Source organism: Dipodomys spectabilis, unplaced genomic scaffold, assembly GCF_019054845.1.
Source record: "Dipodomys spectabilis isolate Male_0828 unplaced genomic scaffold, ASM1905484v1 ptg000098l, whole genome shotgun sequence".
Lineage (NCBI taxonomy): Eukaryota > Metazoa > Chordata > Mammalia > Rodentia > Heteromyidae > Dipodomys > Dipodomys spectabilis.
In genome coordinates, this window is record NW_024870775.1 from 7,441,865 (window position 1) to 7,462,941 (window position 21,077).

At 46.9% G+C, this 21,077-nt stretch overlaps 2 protein-coding genes across 2 annotated transcripts; both read left to right on the forward strand.

The window, feature by feature from the left end:
- The first annotated feature begins 1,584 nt into the window (after window positions 1-1,584).
- On the forward strand, window positions 1,585-8,654 carry Znf394 (zinc finger protein 394). Its single transcript, XM_042686810.1, has 4 exons — window positions 1,585-2,142; window positions 3,091-3,219; window positions 4,408-4,531; window positions 7,638-8,654. Exons 1-4 carry the CDS (start codon window positions 1,744-1,746, stop codon window positions 8,621-8,623), a joined length of 1,638 nt encoding a protein of 545 aa, XP_042542744.1. The 5' UTR covers window positions 1,585-1,743; the 3' UTR covers window positions 8,624-8,654.
- A 5,757-nt stretch (window positions 8,655-14,411) lies between these two features.
- Atp5mf (ATP synthase membrane subunit f) lies at window positions 14,412-20,583 on the forward strand. Its single transcript, XM_042686822.1, has 4 exons — window positions 14,412-14,519; window positions 17,842-17,949; window positions 19,439-19,555; window positions 20,406-20,583. The coding sequence occupies exons 1-4, from the start codon at window positions 14,507-14,509 to the stop codon at window positions 20,432-20,434; spliced, it is 267 nt and encodes an 88-aa protein (XP_042542756.1). The 5' UTR covers window positions 14,412-14,506; the 3' UTR covers window positions 20,435-20,583.
- The last annotated feature ends 494 nt before the right edge of the window (window positions 20,584-21,077 follow it).

Consider the following 21,077-nt stretch of genomic DNA (forward strand, 5'->3'; position numbering starts at 1 on the left):
CTCAGAAATAGGGTTGCCTAGTGAGCTAGATGCTTTGGGTTCGATTCTCAGCACCAATAGACCGATCAAATCTTTCAAGGTTGTAGGTAGTATAGCAATTTTGCAAGGATGGCTTAACTTTGCTCCTTTGTGTTGAATTGGCTTAGTTTAATGTTTATAAAAACTCTCTTATGCCAGGTGCCGGTGGCTCACGCCTGTAATCCTAACTACTCAGGAGACTGAGATCTGTCGATCACAGTTCAAAGCCAGCCTGGGCAGGAAACTCCGTGAGACTTTTATCTCCAATAAACCACTAGAAAACCGGAAGTGGTGCTGTGGCTCAAGCAGTAGAGCACCTGCCTTGAGCTGAAGAGCACAGGTAAAGCACCCAGGCACAGAGTTCAAGCTCCACAACCGAAAAAAAATTCTCTAAGCCAATATATGTGCTACCATTTAAACAATTTACAAATGTCCTTTACATCTTAAAATTTTCATTTGAATAGCTATACATTTAAGTTCAAATTTGATGCTTATACAGAATAATTTTCCCTCCCATTCCTTATTCTGCATCTAATCATAAAGATAGTCGACTAATTTATTTTGTGTCAACCAAAATCATATATATATATATATATATATATATATGAATCGTCAGGCAAACATTTTACATGTAAATGACAGCACAGTTTATAGCTTTTCTCTACCCAACTATATTTACTTAATAAATCTTGGAGCGTGTCTATCCTTGTATAGTGTTCGCATTATCTTACTGAGTAGTGTAGCATTTGCAAATACATATTGGGCCTTGAACCCAAGGTTTTACATTCCTTCTTGCTCACACCTTAATCTCACTTTTGGAGCCTCCAAATTTTAAGACAGTAACCTCCTGCTTAAGCCATCCAATTTATGCTACTTTGTTGAGGGAGCACTAACAAGTGCTGCCTGCTTCACTTCCTCTGCCCAGGGAGGACGGAGACTAGTTGCTATGCTTGAGCTTCATTGGCAATGGTTCTCAGGAAATAGTCATTGGGCACTTTATGACTGGAGGCTTAGTGTGTCCTGTATTGTGCTAAAGAGGTGCTGTGGCACATATTAACAGTAAATAGTCTGACGTGACTTGCTGCTTTCCTGAGTGCAAAACACTGTAGGCTTTTAACTCGAGTGAATTAGGCAGCAGTTAGGGAGAAGGGGGAATGACAATAAACGAACATAGTAACCGTGGAGAGACCTCAATTTTTGAGTTTGAAACGGGCAATCATTGGTTTTATGTATCAAGTCATTATCAACTTGATGTGGGGCATGGCTTAAGTTCCTCCAGCCTCGGTTTCCTCATCTTTGTTTGCCGAGACTGCAATACGTGGTGTACAGGAAAGCACTTAAGGTTTTATTTTTCCCCCCAATCCTGAAGGTTCCCTGCATCCACACTCATTCACTTAGTCCCTTATTTTCTTGATCTGTGGCTAACTGGCCGGGGACCTGCTTCGCGGTGCTGAGGACCATAAACCACCGAGATGTGTTTCTCTTATTCCTCCCAGGCGCTTAGAGTGGTCCCGGAAGTACAAGGAACGAACCCTTCAGGGTTTGTGAGGCACTTCCGGCACGGGATTTGCATTGTGATTTGGGGGCGGGGGATTTCAGCGGAGAGCGGGTGTGGAGGCTTCAGTTTTGCCAAGATCCCATGTTTGAGGAGATTCGCCCAAGACTCCGGGGAAGTCACGCCAGTCGGAGGAAGACGGATTCGGGCTTGACCACCCAAAGTCTGTGATGGCTGCAGGGCCCGGAGTCCCCGCCTCGTCCCTCTGTGAAGGGCTGTTGGTGGTGAAAGTGGAGGAAGACTCACCCCGAGGTTTGGGATCCGAGCAGCCGGGGGCCTGGCAGCATCTCGAAACTTCTCGAAAGCAGTTCCGGCAGCTGAGGTACCAGGAGGTGGCGGGGCCCGAAGAGGCGCTGAGCCGACTCCGGGAGCTCTGTCGGCGGTGGCTGAGGCCCGAGATGCACTCGAAGGAGCAGATGGTGGAGCTGCTGGTGCTGGAGCAGTTCCTGAGCATCCTGCCCGACAATCTGCGGGCCTGGGTGTGGCAGCGCGGCCCCGAGGGCGGGGACCAGGCCGCCGCCGCAGCGCGGGCTTGCCGCCAGACCACCCTGGACCAGGCCTCGTCTCAGGTGAGGTGGGGGAAAGGTCTGCCTAGCGTGGAGCCGGCGGGGGGGGGGGGGGGGGGGGGAGGGAGGGGACAGGTGAGGGAGGCCTTGCGCTTCAGACAGCCTTCCTTCCCGGATTCTCAGGCATCTGAACTTGAGGAAGGCATGCGTTTGTCTGTGTGCCGGTCCCGGGACTTGAACTCAGGGCTGCGCGTTGCCCCTTTTTCAGTCAAGGCTGGTGCTCTACCAGTTGAGCCGTAGTTTTGCCTCTGCGCTTTTTGGGGAGTTAACTGGAAATAAGAGTCTCACAGGAAAAAAAAAAAAAAGGCTCACAGACCTTCCTGCCTGCCCTGGCTCTGAGCCTTGATCCTCATCTCTCAGCCTTCTGAGTAGCTAGGCACAAGTCACTGGCACCCAGCAAGCATTGTTCTGTGTAGTGCTGGTAGAGGCGCTAGAACTCAGCCTTAGTGCTGTCCCTTACTTATTTTCGCTCCAGGCTGGCGCTCTACTATTTAAGCCACACCTGTCCTAGCATGAATCTTTTAGGTAACAATGATTCAAGACCTTAGAATTACTGTTTTTTTTTTTTTTTTGGTCGGTCGTGGGGCTTGAACTCTGGGCCTGGGCGCTGTCCCTCAGCTCTTCAGCTCAAGGCGAGCGCTCTACCACTTGAGCTACAGCGCCACTTCCGGTTTTCTGGTGGTTTATTGGAGATAGGAGTCTCAAGGTCTCTCCTGCCCGGGCTGGCTTTGAACCGTGATCCTCAGATCTCAGCCTCCTGAGTAGCTAGGATTACAGGCGTGAGCCACCAGCGCCCGGCAGAATTACTGTTAAAATCATTTCAAGACACCCTGTTACCTGACTGGGGGAGATGTTAGGATGGGAAGCAAGCTCACATCCCTAAACCTTTGTGCTAAAAACTGCACTCTCTCACCGCTTTGAAAGTGACCATCTTTTTTGTTGTTCTTTGAGATCACCGATGCTCCACACATCGATTCTGGGTCTGTGACAAGTGGAATTTCATGGCAGAAGGGCTATGGTGGAGCAGAACTGTTCACATGGCAGCCAGGAAGTACAGCAGGGCTACAGGAAGGTGCTAGGGTAAGATACCATTTCCAAAGGTACATTCCTCTAGACAGGACCTCTTTCCTAAAACTTCCAGTAACTTCCAAAATAGCACCGCCAGCTGGGTACAAAGCTTCAACACATCCCATTTCGCATTCAAACTTAAAACTGTGAGCAACAACCCCATGGAATAAGTTTGTGACATTCATAGGAAGCTGGACGCTCTACTTTTAGGACCTTCTCTTTCTAAGAATTGTGGGTTTAATCTGAGTGATTGGTTTATGTGTTTATTATTTATTTTTGATTTATTATTTATTTTTTAATAGGGACATTTCAAAAGACTTTCAGCCATATGCTGGTGGCTCATGCCTGTAATCCTAGCTACTAAGGAGACTGAGATCTGAGGATTGTGGTTTAAAGCCAGCTCAGGTACAAGTCTGTGAGACTTATCTCCAAAAGTTAAAAGCTCAGGACAGCACCCAGGCCAAATTCAAGCATCAGGACCAGCACACACAAAAATGACTCATTGGATAATTATCTTACCGTGAAGTAGTCAAGTGAAAGAAAACATTAGCAAGCACCTGCTGTGGGTGATGTACCCTTTTCTAGACATTATGTCTCAGAAATCTGCATACACAGCATCTAAAGTTAGCACTAGAATGTGCACCTTTCTGATTTTGTGTTTTCATCTAGATCTAGTTTACATTTTGATAAATCACAGTGATTTAACTCAGTTTTATTTGGTAGTCCTAGTCCTGCTTGTGAGGCAGGTGCTATATCACCTATACCTAGCCCATTTTTTGGTTTCTCAGATAACATGTCATGTTTTCCCTATCCAGCCTGGATCACAGTCCTATTAATGCCTCTCACATAGCTGAGCTGACAGACATTTGCCATCATGCCCAACTTACTGGTTGGGGAGGGGCAAGGGCCTCATTACCTTATTGCCTAGGCTAGCTTCGAAATTCAATCCTCCCAATCTTTGCCTCCAAATGGCTGGGATTACAAGCATGAGCCACTGTACCCAGCTAGCTCAAATATTTTACTACTAAATTAGTATATACTCCAGAGAAAGTCTTTACAGGGATACAAAAGAATGTTAGCCTCTGTCTTTTTAAACTCTAGTCAGTACAAAACTCATTGGGAAAAGCCATGACTGTTTCTGGGATCCAGCCTCATGCTCAAGACTAGCAGTAGCATGTCTGTGGGGATCTTGTGTTCCAGGGGTCTATGTGTTTTGCGGATGTGGCTGTCTCTCTAACTTGGGAGGAGTGGGAGCAACTGGATGCAGCTGAGAGGAACATCTGCGGAGAGAGCACACAGGATTATGGTAGCCCTGTCCTGCCCAGTAAGTGCTGCTGTTCTGCTGGTTTATGTTGTTTGTGATGTCCGAGGGGCTGGGCTCACTCCCATCCTCAGTCTTCCACTCACAGACATGGGTCAAGACCCCTTGTATTTTTTCTGTGACTCCAGGCAGCACCTTTCTGTTCTTTTTTACAACATGACAGAGTTTTTTTTTTTGTTCATTTTTAACATTGTGTTATTTTATTTATTTTGTGCCATTACTGAGACTTGAACTCAGGGCCTTATGAAATTGCTTGGGTCCAGTCGTGGGGCTTGAACTCTGGGCCTGGGCGCTATTCCTCAGCTCTTCAGCTCAATGATAGCGCTCTACCACTTGAGCCACAGCGCCACTTCCAGCTTTTTTCTTTTTGCTTATGTGGTGCTGAGGAATCGAACCCAGGGCCTCAGGCATGCATGGCAAGCGCTCTACCACTGAGCCACCTTCCCAGCCCCTGCTTGACTTTGACTCAAAGCTGTAATCCTACCACTTGAGCCACACCTTTACTTCCAACTTTCTGCTGGTTCATTGAAGCTAAGAATCTCACGGACTTTCTGGTTGTTCAAACCAGTACACTCAGATCTGAGCCTTCTGACTAGCTAGATTATAAGCATGTGCCACCAGCACTAGGTATTTCCATTTTTGAGACAGGGTCTCTGAGGAGCCCAAGCTAACTTCAAACTTGGAGGGTATGCACCACCTGGCATTTTTTTATTTATTTAGTTATTTTTGTTGGTTGTGGGGCTTGAACTCCGGACCTGGGCACTGTCCCTCAGCTCTTCAGCTCAAGGCTGGTACTCTACTACTTTGAGTCACAGTACCACTTCCTGTTTTCTGGTGGTTCATTCAGGATAGAGTCTTCGGACCTTTCTGCCTGGGCTGGCTTTGAACTGTGATCCTCAGATCTCAGCCTCCTGAGTAGCTAAGTATTACAGGCGTGAGCCACTGGTGCCAGGTCTTATTTTTCTTTTCTTTTTCTTTTCTTTTTTTGTCAGTTGTGGGGCTTGAACCTCTGGGCTTGGGCACTGTCCCTGAGCTCTTCAGCTCAAGGCTAGCGCTCTACCACTTTAGCTACAGCACCACTTCTGGTTTTCTGACGATAAGAGTCTCAGGGACTTTCCTGCCCTGGCTGGCTTTTAACTATGATCCTCAGATCTCAGCCTCCTCAGTAGCTAGGATTACAGGCGTGAGCCACCGGCATCCCTGAGCCCTTCAGCTCAAGGTGAGTGCTCTACCACTTGAGCTAGCTAGGATTACAGGCGTGAGCCACCGGCATTCCTGAGCCCTTCAGCTCAAGGTGAGTGCTCTACCACTTGAGCCACAGAACCACTTCTGGGTTTCTGAGTGGTTTATTGGACATAAGAGTCTCATGGACTTTTCCTGCCTAGGCTGGCTTGGAACTGTGATCCTCAGATCTTAGCCTCTTGAGTAGCTAAGTATTACAGGCATGAGCCACAGCACCCGGCTATTTTTCACTATTTTATACATTAAAAAGATAAAGAAAACCTGCATATTTATGATCCAGGTTTGCCCAGTTTTAATATTTGAGCACACTGGTTTCATTATTTTATTTTCCCAAGATGCAGCTGTAGGCGTAGCCTGTGTACCTCGTTCCTTCTCCAGAGGTAACAGTATCCTGTGGTGGCATGTATCATTTCCATGCATGTCGTAGTCTAACTGTACCTGCATGTTGTCACAAAGTGTGTATAATTAATACATGATTCTCTGCATTCAACATTGCTTTTTTTCTTTTGGCAATACTGTTTTGTGCATTGTTTTCTGCCTTGTCTTTGTTATTTGGTGGTACTGGGGACTGAACTCAGGGCACTGAGCTCCCTAGGAAGCCATTCTACCACTTGACTCATATACCCCCAGTCTGGAATGCAGGTTTCATGCTTGCTAGGCTGGTGCAACATTGAGTCATGCCTCCAATTCTGTTCATTTTTTTTTTTTGGTGGGTGGAGGTTGGTTGGGCATTGAACTCAGAGCCTGGATGCTGTCCTTGAGCTTTTGCAATCAAAGCTAGTGCTCTACCACTTTAAGCCACAGCACCAGTTTTTCTAGTGGTTAACGTGAGGTAAATATTCCACAATATTTTCTTTCTTTTTTTTTTTTTTTTTTGTCGGTCATGGGGCTTGAACTCTGGGCCTGGGAGCTGTCCCTCAGCTCTTCAGCTCAAGTGAGTGCTCTACAGCGCCACTTCCGGTTTTCTGGTGGTTTATTGAAGATAGGAGTCTCACAGTCTCTCCTGCCCGGGCTGGCTTTGAACTGTGATCCTCAGATCTCAGCCTCCTGAGTAGCTAGGATTACAGGCGTGAGCCACTAGCGCCCGGCTTCCACAATATTTTCTAGCCTGGCCTGGCTTTGAACCACGATCCTCAGATCTCAGCCTCCTCAGTAGCTCAATCCTATTTTTTTGCTGGTCGTTTGCCAAGCCCATGACTAAGCTACACTCCACTTACTCTTAGGCTTCTTGTTTTTGCTGGGATCAAAGGCTTGCACTACTGTATCAGCTTCCCTCTTTTCTGTGGATATAGAATCTTGTGAACTTTTCCACCTTGATTGTGATATTCCTATTCTGAGCCTCTTAAGTATGTAGAATTACAGTCATGAGCCACTAGTATCCAGTTTTCAACACTACATTTTTGAGATTTATCCATATGGACATGTATAACTCTTTCTCTTTTTTTCTGGCAGGTCCTGGGCTTAAACTCAGGGTCTGGGCACTGTCCTTGAGCTTTTGTGCTCAAAGCTTGGCGCTCTACCACTTGAGCCACAGCTCACTTCTGGCTTTTTTTATGGTTAATTGGAGATAAGAGTTTCATAGACTTTCCTACCCAGGTTGGATTTGAATCATGATCCTCAGATCTCAGCCTACTGAATAGCTAGCATTACAGACATGAGCCACTGGCTCTCCTTTAAAACCCAAGTAACTATGACTAGTCCCAGACTCACCTAGTTGAAACTGTAAGCATCTCTGACAGGTTGGTTAAAATAATTATTTAAGGAGTTCAGTGAATAATTAGAAAGTAGTTAGGAGTGTTCTTTTGATAGCATTTGCTTCTTCCTTGCAGAGGGATGAAAGGCAGCAATTTCTATTTTAATTTTTTAGGTTTGGAAACCAGAGCTGAGAACGAGAGGTTGATTCCAAAACAAGAAAATTTAGAAGACCAACCACAGGACTGGCTACGAGAAATTGGGCCAGGGAAGGCCCTCCCATTTCCTGAGTGTAGTGACATCTGTGGGGACGGAGCACAAAAGCCCATGTCCTTGAAACTCACAAATCCTCCTAAAGAGCATGAACTCACCAACACAAAAGGGAGTTCCACACAAAAGGGAGTTTCTGGGGATAGTCTTAAAATGGAGAGGCTCACTGATGATGATGAACATGAGAACAAGCACACCTCAAGTCTGGCCAAAGGGAAGTGTCACTGGGTGAAACCTTACAACCATGCTGCCAGTGGAAGCAGTGTCTGCAGTTCTAGCCTTTCTGAGGCTCACAGGCAGTGCCGTGAAGAAAGACCTTATAAATGTGAGAGCTGTCCGAAGGCTTTCAAACAGCGCTCAGACCTCTTGAAACACCAGAGGATCCACACAGGTGAGAAACCCTATGAATGTCATGACTGTGGGAAAAGCTTCCGCCAGAGTGCCGCCCTGATTAAACACCAGAGGACACACACAGGTGAGAAGCCCTATGTGTGTCCCAAATGCGGGGAGTGCTTCCGACAGAGCTCACACCTAAACCGGCACCAGAGAACCCACATTGGCAAGAAGTACTGTCAGTGTGAGGAGTGCGGGGAGATCTGCCATGTTTCCAGCCTTTTGAAACATAAGAGACTCCATAAAGGGGAAAGACCCTACCTGTGTGAAGACTGTGAGAAAAGCTTCAAGCAGCGCTCTGACCTCTTCAAGCATCGGAGGATCCACACCGGGGAGAAGCCATACGGATGTACCATGTGTGGGAAAAGTTTCAGTCAGAGTGCAACCCTAGTTAAACATCAGCGAACTCACACAGGAGAAAAACCTTACAAATGTCTTGAATGCGGGGAGAGCTTTAGACAAAGTACACATCTTATCCGACATCAAAGGGTCCATTGAAATAAAGTGCCAGCACTTTAATATGATTCTGTGTCACCTGTGTTCATGGGAGGATTAAGCAGCCTCCCACAGACATGATGCTGTGTGTAGGTGTTTATGGATGAGTTTTGGCTCATGTGACCAATTTCCTTGTCATCTGTACTCCTACCTCTGCTTTTTTTGTTGTTGGTCATGGGGCTTGAACTCTGGGCCTGGGCACTGTCCCTCAGCTCTTCAGCTCAAGGATAGCGCCACTTGAGCCACAGCACCACTTCCAGCTTTCTAGTTGTTTACTGGAGATAAAAGAATCTCACAGACTTTCCTGCCCGGGCTGACTTTGAACTGTGATTCTCAGATCTCAGTTTCCTGAGTAGCTAGGATTACAGGTGTGAGCCACTGGCACCTGGCTCCTACCTCTGCTTTTAGAACAAATCTTGACACTCAATTACTTTGCTTTTAGAACAAATCTTGACACTCAATTACTTCACTAAGGTTTTTTTTTTTTTTTAAAACTTGTGTGTGTGTGTGTGTGTGTGTGTGCGCGCGCGTTCATGCTCATGCTCATGCACCAGCCCAAGCAGAAAAGTTTGTGAAACTCTTATCAACAACCAGCAAAAAGCTAGAAAAGCCAAGCAAGTATATGAGGGTCTGAGTTTAAGTCCCACCATTGGCGCATGCGCGCGCACGCGCGCGTGCCCGCGCACACACACACACACACACACACACACACACACACACACAGAATCAAGTGATATAGACTTTCTGTCGGGAAGTTTTTGTATGTCTGGATGTTGCTCCAGAAGGGAAACCATTGAAGCACCCTGGGAGACTGTGCTCACATGATATAGAGATAGACTACCAGAAAGGTGGGTATTATTAAAGTTCAGAAATTAAGTCAGCTTAAAATAATTTCCTGGGAACCCACCAATGCCAGTAAGAAAGTAAAAAATGAGTTTTCAAGAGACACAGTAAATGTCTTAGAAACCTAAGTCAACCATAATTTTTTTCAACTCCTTCAGGTAAAAGATGGGTGTGAGTGGAATACACATCATAAGGTTCTGAGCCCTAAAGCAAACCACTGTTCACTCTCCACAGTCCCGTCTTTGAAACCCTTAGGGCCAGGTGTATTTCCAGGCTCAGAATGTTCCCAGACTTCAGAAGGAAGACTTACATACAGTTTCTATTAAGTTTGATCCCTGATAGGTCTGGAGTTGTGTCTTCAGCCAAACAAGGACATTTCAAAGCTAACTACATAGATAAGCATGGTACATGGGAAAAATGCAAAGTTGTGGTTCCTTGTGGGGGTGAAGTCAGCCTTCACTTCCCAGTGACTTCAGCTGAGCTGTGCAGCCCAGTTAGTCCAGGGCTCATTTGGGTTTGGGGCCTGCAGGTAAGAGACTGGGGGCTGGTACAGATACGTACACAGAGCCATTACCCAGCAAAGCCATGGTCCTATGCTCTAGCATCTCATCCTGGTAGAAGTTCTGCAACCAGTCAAGGTGACTCCACTCACCTGAAGAACCTTGCCACATCTTCTGGTCTTAGTACTTCCCATTCATACAATCACCTGTGAGCTGTTACTATGCAGGTGAAGAAACAGATTTGTTGAAATCAGGGCTATAGACTAGGTGATTCAATAAATGATGGGTTTAGGACTCAGGTCAGCCATGTTTTTTTTTTCTGTGCTATTTACATCTGTTTTCTATAGAGCCACTTGGTAATGTTCTAGGTTTTTCACACCATTTGGTCTCTAAGGCAACTATTCAGTTCTGCTATTACATAAAAGCAGTCTTAGAGCACAGTAAGCAAATAGCTATAGCTGTGTTCCAAAAGAAATTTGCTACCAAGGCTCCTACTCCTATACAATACTGTCTTCACCTGTCCTGCCTAATGGAAGTCACATCATAGCTGTGAAGGGTAGGATAGGAGGAAGTTGAAGGGAGCTATGGGAATAGACACCCGGCCTCAATTTCCTCCAGGCCTCTCAGTTCTGACCCCTGTCCCTGCTCCATCCCATTGGCATAGACAATCACAGGGCAAGAGAACACGCTGATAGAAGAACACGTCTAGAAGGATAATGCAGTAGGACTTCCTATATTGCAACTCACTGTGCTCAAGTCACGGGTAGGGCACAGTGTGCCCCCCTCCTGTAGCCTTTGGAGCAGAGGCTGACATATGTCCATCACAGTCCCTTCTTGACAATACACAGTGGGGGGAGAGAACACCCTTTTTGGGTGATCACCCTAACCAACTGCCTACAATCACATAACTAAGACATATAACTAGTTCTAAGCATGAAGGGATCCTTTGCCTTTTTATAAAAATTATTTTTGTCAGTCGGGGGCTTGAACTCTGGGCTTGGGTGCTGTCGCTGGGCTAGCACTCTACCACTTGAGCCACAGTGACACTTCTGTTTTTCTGGGTTTTAATTGGATGAAAGAGTCTCACAGACTTTCCTGCCCAGGCTGGCTTTGAACTGCGATCCTCAGATCTCAACCTCCTAAGTAGGATTACAGGTATGAGCCACTGGTGCCTAGTTTAAAAGTTATTTTTTTGGTTTCTTTTTTCTTTGGTCAGTTGTGGGGCTTGAACTCTGGGCCTAGGTGCTGCCCCTCAGCGATTCAGCTCAAGCCAAGCGCTCTACCACTTGAGCTACAGTGCCACTTCTGGTTTTCTGGTGGTTTATTGGAGATAAGAGTCTCACGGACTTTCCTGCCTAGGCTGGCTTTGAACCGTGATCCTCAGATTTCAGCCTCCTAAGTAGCTAGGATTACAGGTGTGAACCACTGGCACCTAGCTTACTTTTTAAGTTAATAATTCTTTTGTGCCAGTATCAGATCTTGAGCCAGGGCCTTGAGTTTCCTTGGCTTCCTTGCTCATGTAAGCCATACCTCCAGCCTGGCTTTTTGCTGGTAAATTGGAGATGGCGTCTCCAAGAGTTGTCTGCCGTGTCTGGTTTTGAACCCCAACCCACAGATTCAGCCCCCTGAGAAGAGCTAGAATTACAGCCATTAAGACACTGGGGCCTGGTTGCTTCCCCTGCCTCCCCTTTTCTGGTCTGCATGATGTACAGACGAAAAGCACTACTTGCCCTAAAGGGAATGTAAGTTTGCTTAACCACAAAGCGAATGGAGGTTGGTAAGAGCCTCTTAACTATAAAGATCATGCACATCCTGCTGGTGCCTTAGAGGCTGCTTGGGAACCGCTGGCGAGCTGTCCCTTCCTGTGTACAATTAACTCTTCAAACTCCCATTTGACCTGATGCTCACTTCTGACTACCTAAAATGCTATTTCCCAGTAGCGTGCATCACATCTTCGCAATCACATCTGTTTTTCCCCCATAACCAAATCCAGTGTTAAATTCATCGCACTCTGGTCCTAAGCGGCTGAAAAACGAGCATCTCCCAAATACTCAAAAGGAGGTTCCACACGGGCCTCTAGGACCCTAGTACCCTGGATTCCCTGGCAGGCCCGGGGTGGGGTGGGGGTGGGGGGGGGAGTGTCACTGGGTGTTGGATCCCCAAACACTGACAACTTTCTTCACTGTCTTCTTTCCCAAAACCTTCCCGACGCCTCCAGCCATCCGCCGCCACGTCTTCTCCAGAAAGTCCTGAGCGCAGTGTTTGGAGACCGTTGGTAGTGGTAGGTTTCCTCTGGTGGCTCCCCAGCTGGTCCACAGCTCAGGTCAGCGATTCTCCACAGACCCCAGACCTCCGCCTCCAGAAAGGCCGCCTACTTCTCCACAGCCGTACGCATGCGCGCTACGCAGAGCGTGTTTCTATCGGCCGCTCTAGGATGGCGGAGGTCTAGCAACTCGCTGATCAAGAGAAGAAAGCATCCCATTCACTTGCCTCCGCTGGCCCGGACCAATCAACGATCTCAGAGCAGTTACGTAATATTCAGGCCCCTCCCCACCTGCTATTACTGAAGCAAAGCTCTGGATTTTCCCACTGGGAAGAACCAGAGAGATACCTTGGATCGTGGCAATGACTAGATTTCTCTAGATCGGGTGCAGAACCTCTATGTGCTGTCACTTCAACATAAAAATAAGAAAAATAGGTGCTTTTTCTAAATGTCATTTTGTAGGCTGGGAAAGTGGCTCAGTGGCAAGAATGCTTCCCTTGCATGCATGAGGCCCTGGGTTCAATTCCTCTGCACCACATAAACAGAAAAAACCAGAAGTGGCGCTTTAGCTCAGATGGTAGAGTGCTAGCCTTGAGCTGAAGAGCTGAGGGACAGTGCCAGGCCCGGAGTTCAAACCCCACAACCGATAAAATGTCATCTTGTGACACTTCTCTGCTTCATAATGCAATTCTTTTATTAAAAAAAAAATAGCCATAGGACAAGTTAGTAGTGGTTATAGCGATTAAATAGCTGGGTTCTTTAAGTAAATCGTGTATGTGAGAAAATTATAATAGTTGAGTCTTTATTTCTGTCCACTGATTCGGAAACTTATCTATCTGTCTATCTATCTATCTAGATATTTATTTATTGTCAGTCTCAGGGCTTGAACTCTGGGCCTGAGCGCTGTCCCTCAACTCTTCAGATCAAGGCTAGCACTCTACTACTTGAGCCATAGTCCCACTTCCGGTTTATTGGTGGTTTATTGGAGATAAGAGTCTCATAGACTTTTCCTGCCCAGGCTGGCTTTGAACCGTGATCCTCATATTTCAGCCTCCTGAGTAGCTAGGATTACAGGCGTGAGCCACCAGCACCCGGCTCGGAAATTTATTTATTTAATCATTATATTGGAAAGCTCTATATGCAGCCTACGTGTGTGTGTGCGCGCGTGCATGCTCGTGCAGGTCCTGAGGCTTGAATTCAGGGTCTGGGCAATGTCGTCCCTGTCTTTTATGCTCTTATCTCTTGTGCTACAGCCCCACTTTCGGCTTTTTGATGGTTAATTGGAGATCAGATTTAAGGGGACTTTCGCTTTGAACAGCAATTTTCTGATCTCTACCGCCTGAGTAGCTAGGATTACAATTGTTTTTGGGATTTCTTTTTTTTGGGTCCGGTCGTGGGGCCTGAACTCTGGGCCTGGGCCCTGTCCCTCAGCTCTTCAGCTCAAGGTTAGCGCTCTACCACTTGAGCCACAGTGCCACTTCCGGCTTTTTTATTGTTTCTGCTTATGTGGTGCTGAGGAATCGAACCCAGAGCCTCAGGCATGCAAGGCAAGCGCTCTACCACTGAGCCACCTTCCCAGCCCTAGGATTACAATTGTAAGCCACGCCGGGCGCTGGTGGCTCACGCCTGTAATCCTAGCTACTCAGGAGGCTGAGATCTGAGGATCGCGGTTCAAAGCCAGCCCAGGCAGAAGAGACCGTGAGACTCCTATCTCCAATAAACCACCAGAAAACCGGAAGTGGCGCTGTAACTCAAGTGGTAGAGCGCTAGCCTTGAGCTGAAGAGCTGAGGGACAGCGCCCAGGCCCAGAGTTCAGGCCCCACGACCGACAAAAAACCAACAACAACAACAAAAAAAACAATTGTAAGCCACCTGGGCCCGGAGGCTATGCGATTTAAAAAAAAAACATTTTTTAAGATACATAAATGTAAGATTGCCTGTGATTTGTAAATCAAACCTGGTCTTCAGCCCTTTTTGGTGTTGTGAGACAGGGTCCCGTCAAACTCGTGATCGTTTGTGCCTTCCAACTGCAGAGATTACTGGGACATTTCACCTAGCTCCAACTACCCTTTCTTGTATCACCGCCCCAGGGCTGTCAACTGTCTAGGGCTCGTTTTGTTGCCCTTCAAATCATGGCATCTTTCCAAGTCCAGCCAAGGACTGTATTACTAGCTGGCGACCTACTTCCCGTGAGCCTCTGCTCCCCGCGCCCGCTTGCGCGTAGGCTCTCTACCCAACATCCCTTGCGCGGCGCGGCTTAGCGGACAGCAGGACTCCGAGATGGCGTCCATAGGTGAGTCCCTTGTCGTTATTTTTGGATGTGGCGTTGACGGCCGGGTCCAGAGCCGTACTGGGAGGAGAGGGAACCGAGGAGCCGCCCGCCTTTCCTTCAGCGACTTCCCCACAGCCTCACGGGAGGCGCGATGGACCCTGGCTCCGGGGTTCTGAGCCACCCGACCCTCCTTGGGTCGCCCAGCCGGCTCCGAGCCCTCCGGGGCCTGCGCGGGTCGCGCAGGGCCGTGCGCAGGGTGAGGGTGGCCTGGAGACGCGCCCCGGGCCTGGCAGTGTGCTGCCTTCGGCCCCTCCATCCCCCCCCCCCCCCCACTAAGGATCTGTTAACTGCATCCTCCCCTCTGAGACTCGAACCTGACGCGCAGTCTCTGCCCTTCCCCCAAGCTGAAGCTCCAGTGAAGGTCTAGGGAAGAGCCGGTGCCCACGACGGTGTCGGACGCCACATTCGGGTTGGATGCGTGTAGATCGTTTAGGCTTGCCCAGGTGAAATGACCTGTTCAAGGTCACAGCTCTTGGCCGAGCAGAGCTGAGCCTCAAGCCAAGCCAAGTGTGAAGCCTCCGAGGTACATGAGCGCAATTCACACAAGTCTGGGCTGAGGACCGGCTGTCGGTTCCCTGACACTCATCGGCCGTGTATTCCGACTGATGGCTCTCTTTCCTGAGAGAGTCTCTCGTGGTAACTCCAGGCTGATCTTGAATTTGCGATCCTCCTGCTTCAGCCTCCCAAGTGGATGCAGATGTGCTGCCACCATGCCCGGCTTGATTTTTTACAAAAAATTTTAAATAGGAAACGATATTTTAAGTCTGCATCATAGTAGTCTTATTAAGGAGTCAGTGCGGCTCGTGTTAATTCATTTTATTTCATATATACATTACTGAAGTTTGAACTGGCCTTGAGCCATACCCTATTTATCCTTTTGTAAAGATGGAAAATAAGTGTTTAAGATATGTGGCTTGTGGGGCTGGGAAGGTGGCTCAGTGGTAGAGCGCTTGCCTTGCATGCCTGAGGCCCTGGGTTCGATTCCTTGGCACCACATAAGCAGAAAAAGCCAGAAGTGGCGCTATGGCTCAAGTGGTAGAGCGCCAGCCTTTAGCTGAAGAGCTGAGGGACAGTGCCCAGGCCGAGTTCAGGCCCCACAACTGGACCCCCCCCCCCAAAAAAAAAAAAAAAAGATATGTGGCTTGTTAAGGTCCTGTCATCCCAATAGCGGTAGAGTTTTGAGGTTTTTTTTTTTTCTTTTTTTTTTTTTTGGCGGTGGGGAGGCGGGGCACGCCATGGGGCTTCAACTCATGGTTGGGTGATGTCTCTGAGCTCTTTTGTTCAAGGCTAGTGTCACAGGCCCAACTTCTGGTTTTCTGGAGATGGAAGTCCCAGGGACTCTTCTGCCCAGGCTGGTTTTGAGCCATGATTCTCAGAGCTCAGCCTCCTGAGTAGCTAGGATTGCAGGTGTGAGCCACCAACACTCTCCTGATAATGGGTTTCTTGATCCACCCTTGGTACTATGTTGCTTTATCCAGGAACCTTCCTATGTTTTGTCGCTACTCAATGGGATGTGGCCTGAGCCCACCAACCCATTTGGAAAGGCTCTTACTAAGTTATTTGATTTCTTGTTGTCTCATTACTGTCTCTGAAAATTGTTGATCATAGCAGTTCCAAATAGGCTGCTTGAGATTGGAATTCCTCAGGCTGGCATACCTGGGGAGGTTGGCACCCGAAGGAACCAGATGCTTCTCAAAGCCCACCCCTAATGACCAAGTGCATCCACTCAGAGCCAAGAGTATTTGGAGGTGCATCCGCTGGGCTTCCTCTTCCCCTCCAATTCTCTGGCTACACTTTTCCAGGGGTAGGACCGGTTATCCTAAATTCAGGAACATGGCTAGTTCTGAGGTTCAGTTCTGCTGCCAGGCTGGGGGTGAGACCTTGGCCAAGTTGCCTAACCTTTCTGAGTATATCTTTTCCCACCAAGGGAAGGACATGATTATTTATGATGATTAAATTAGCCAAAGTATGTAAAGCGTTAGTCTTACAGTATCCTATTCTGCCCTTCACTTTCTTCCTCTCTCCCCTCTCCCTTTCTTCCTCTCTTCCTCAGTACCACATAAACAGAAAAAGTTGGAAGTGGTGCTGTGGCTTTCAAGTTTGGTAGAGTGCTAACCTTGAGCAAAAGAAGCTCAGGGACAGAGCCCAGGCCCCAGCACTGGCCGAAAACCGCAAGTGGCGCTGTGGCTCAAGTGGTAGAGCGCTCACCTTGAGCTGAAGAGCTCAGGGACAGCACCCAGGCCTAGAATTCAAACCCCAAGATAGAAAGAAAGAGAAAAGAAAAGAAATTAGATGCTCAGGAAAACAAGCTATCATTTATGCATAGATTTAACGTGCAGTATATAGCCTAACAAATGTCCCTTTTGGGTTATCAAGTTGATGGAAAAAAAAAAAAATTGTGTCCAGAAACACATGAAAAAGGTATATAGTACATCTACACACACCTTGCCCTTGAAAGAAATGTGTTCACAATTTTACTTAAGGAAAAAAATAACACCACTTCTTATAAAGTAACACAGAATTATTGATTAAAGTTCAAATTTCTGGAAGAAGACACAACCCAAAAGGAAACAAAACCACTCACACACTGAAAACACACACATCTGACCACCTCAAATACTGGTCTGGTTTTTATACAAGTCCACCTACAAAACAATTACTAAAACTTGAGGCAAAAATAAGCAAAACTGGGCAACAATTATAAACATTTTTTAATGTCACAAGGAAAATTATCAATAATACACAAAACATCTACTTAAGCTGTCTTACAATAATAACTTCTTCCACATAAAGCATACTGTTTATAGCTCTTTTTGTAAGTTATTCCTAGCAAGGTGTAATTAAGATATCCTCTTGCTCCTTAAAGCAGTTGAGCAGTTTTGCCATTATATAAGCTTAGACCTAAAATAACAATTTTGACAGAATGTACTTATTCATATAGCCTGTGTGTAGTGACATCACACTCCTCCCTGAATATACAAAATGTTAGCTTGGCCCTGGTAGCTCATGCCTGTAATCCTAGCTACTCAGGAGGCTGAGATCTGAGAATCATGGTTCAAAGCAGGCACTAGCAAAAAAGTTCCCATGAGACTCATCTCCAATTAACCATTCAAAAACCGGAAGTGGCATGTGGCCTAAATGGTATAATGCTAGCCTTGAGCTTAAAGAGGCTCAGGGACATTGCCCAGGCCCTGAGTTCAAGCTCCACAACCAACAGAAAGATCGTATTTGGACTGTTGGCATATTATTTAGTGAGTATATTTTTTTTTGTTCTTCTTTTCAGTACCACTGAAGGAAAAGAAACTAATGGATGTCAAACTAGTAGAGCTGCCAAACTGGATTTTGATGCGGGACTTCACCCCAAAAGGCATTGCTGGAGCATTTCGGAGAGGTCAGAGACTGTTGATTATGTGTAAACAAAAGCAAACCTTTGTTCTTCCATTTTCTTTTTGCAGTGAATTAATTTGAGCAAAAAAAAAGTCCTTGTTTTAAGACTAGTAAATTCTATGGAGAAGGAAAGGAGAGGGATTTCACCCTTGAATTTCCACATTTGAGTCATCTAACAAAGGTTCATGCTAAGATTTTAGCCCAGAAAATGTTTGTTTTGCTTTCTTTGGTTTTGAGATAGCTTATTACTATATTGGCCAAGGTAACCTGGATCTCACAATCCCGCAGTCTTGGCCTCCAGAGTGCTGGGATTACAGGTGTGCCACCACACCTAGCTAAAAAGGGAAGACAAAAAAAAAAAAAAGTTTTGTTGGTTTGAATCAATACCCCTTCATCAGAGGAATGTCAATAAGTATTTTGGATCGTCTCAGTCTATAAGAGCTTTCATATCTCTATGCCATGACTCCCACGGAAAACAGTTAAAATGGCCCATCTTCCAGCTGTATGCATTTAAACAATTCAGGACTTCTGAGTACAGCCAGCTACTCAACGACGTGGAAGGCAGAGATCAGGAGGACTGAGATTGGAGGCCAACCCAGGCAAAAAGCTATCTCAGTAAGGTGTGGGTCACATCCAGAGTCCCCAGCTATGAGGGAGGCTATAGGAAAGAAGAGCCTTGTCTGAGCAGGCCCTGAACAAAAACACAATACCCTCTGTAAAAAGTAAAGAAAGAAAAAAAACACAAAAAAACAGGCTGAGTTCGTGGCTCAAGTGGTAGAACAAATGCCTAGCAAGTGTGATAGCCTGAGTTCAAATCCCAGTTCTGTCAAAAATAGAAAACATGCTGGGCACCCGTGGCTCACCTGTAATCTTAGCTACTCAGGAGGCTGAGATCTGAGGATCGTGGTTCAAAGCCAGCCCGGGCAAGAAAGACTGTGAGACTCTTATCTCCAATAAACCACTCAGAAAACTGGAAGTGGTACTGTGGCTCAAGTGGTAGAGTGCTAGCCTTGAGCTGGAGAGCTGAGGGACAGCGCCCAGGCCCAGAGTTGAAGCCCCACAACCTCCTACTGAAGAAAAAAAAAAGCACAAGACTAATTAGAGGAGTGCTTCATAACCTGTCATATCTCCAGAAATGGAGATTCAGATCATCCACAGAGGACAGGGAGCTACATGATCTCCACATCATCTTTCTAGTGCTCACTCCTCTCTTTCTGGGCCTGCCTGACCCAGTGAACCACAATCAAGTAGCCCTTACTTGGGGTTGAAATTTGGGACACAAGAGTAAGGCAGAATTAGGGTGGGCCTGGCACTGGACTTGGTCTTAGGCTGTGGGACTGGAATCTACAGAGGATATTTGTGCTGTCTGCCTTTAATCAGCCAGTGAATGTAGGGTGAGTATTCTGAGAGCTAAGATCAGGACTTGAATACCAAGCAGAACCCACTGTGAACTACAGGACGCAGTCTGTCAATAAGCACCTTTTCTGTTGCAGGTTATGACCGGTACTTCAACAAGTACATCAATGTGAAGAAAGGGAGCATCGCTGGGATCAACATGGTGCTGGCTTGCTATGTACTTTTCAACTACTGCCGTTGCTACAAGGAGCTTAGTAAGTGCCTCTATTTCTCTGTAAGATTATAGTGTGGTCTAGCTCTATTACATAGGGAAGCATTTTGGAGGGAATAGTCCAAATGCAGCATATAAAATACTGTTTGTGGTGAAGAACACAGAAAAAAAAGGCTAAATATAGTACTTGTGTTAGATATGCTTCTGGATGTTGGGGTATCACACAGTAAGAACATCAACTTGAAAGGAACTCAGCAAGGCAGTTTTTACTTCTGCAGAAGCATAGGCCCACTGCCAAAATCTGGCAAGCCAATCACACAGCAGACAGGCTGTTCCCCTTTTTATCCCTAATCCAGCAGGCCCCACCCCTCTGCTTGGATTGGCTAAGCTCAGGTTTACAACCTGCTACAGGATGTGTTTAACAAGAAAGGGCCAAGCCAGGAACTTGTCAGAAAAAGTTCTTCCAAGATTGCAGAAAGAGACCAACTTTGATAGAAAAGACTGCTTTTCTCACTCCTGAGAAGCATTCTGTTCAGACATTGCAGGCTTGATCTGCAGTCAGTGCAGAGGAAAAGGTTCACGTAGCGTGTCAGCTGTGTGGCTCCAAGACCTGGGCTTGTCTGGGAGGATGCTGGGAGCTGTCAGTGGCTGCTTTCTAAAGCTGTTTCTGACAGGATCCAGCCCCTACCAGTCTGCTGTGCCAGAGCAAAGCTGTCTCTAGATGGGCTCTTGGGGAGCTTTGTTCAGTGCCTTCCTAGAAAGGAAGGTCTGCTAACTCTTGTGGCACTGGCAAAAGGGGCTGGGCCATCTCTAAGGAACTAGGAAGGTTTCGTGTGACCATACTGCTATGGTTTCACAAGAACCCTTCTGAAGGCACTTTTTCCTGATTTCAGAACATGAACGGCATCGCAAGTACCACTGAAGAGCCCATGAGGCTACCTGCATTCTTGATGGAGGCTGTCTGGCCTGGCTCCCATCTGTCGACTTAATCACAGCGGAGTCCTTTCACATTCTGAGACAATTACTGCTCAATAAAAGGTGACTGGTATTGCTGTCACTGTTTGGCACCCAGGACTTTGTCCCGTGATACTTTAGTGGTCTCCATACAGTACTATTAGCTAAAAGGGTTCCATATCATTGTCCACAGTCCCAACCTGGAAGCACTGTGACCATTTGAAGAACTTCTCTCAGCTGACACCACCATATATAGCAGTGGTTCTGTCACTGAGAATGTCAGAGTTGGCCTGACCATATTCCCTTCCTCCATTTTCACAAGAACTCAAGCCACCAAAAACTCCAGGATGAGATCACCGAGCAATGTGGCACTCCTAGTAAGATAGCTCCATTGACAGAAAGTTCAAGTACAGGCCTAATGTGAGTTTACCATCCCCTGTGTGCCCAACATCTCTCTTCCTGGCCCTCTGGAGGTCTTGAAAGATAAACTGAGCCAGGGCCCTCCTAGGTGAGCAGTTTGGAGAAGCAGGTGTCATCCAGCATCTGACAGGCTGTTACCACTGTGTACAGCGGCCCTTCCTTCCTCTCCATGAGATCTAGTGAGGGACAGG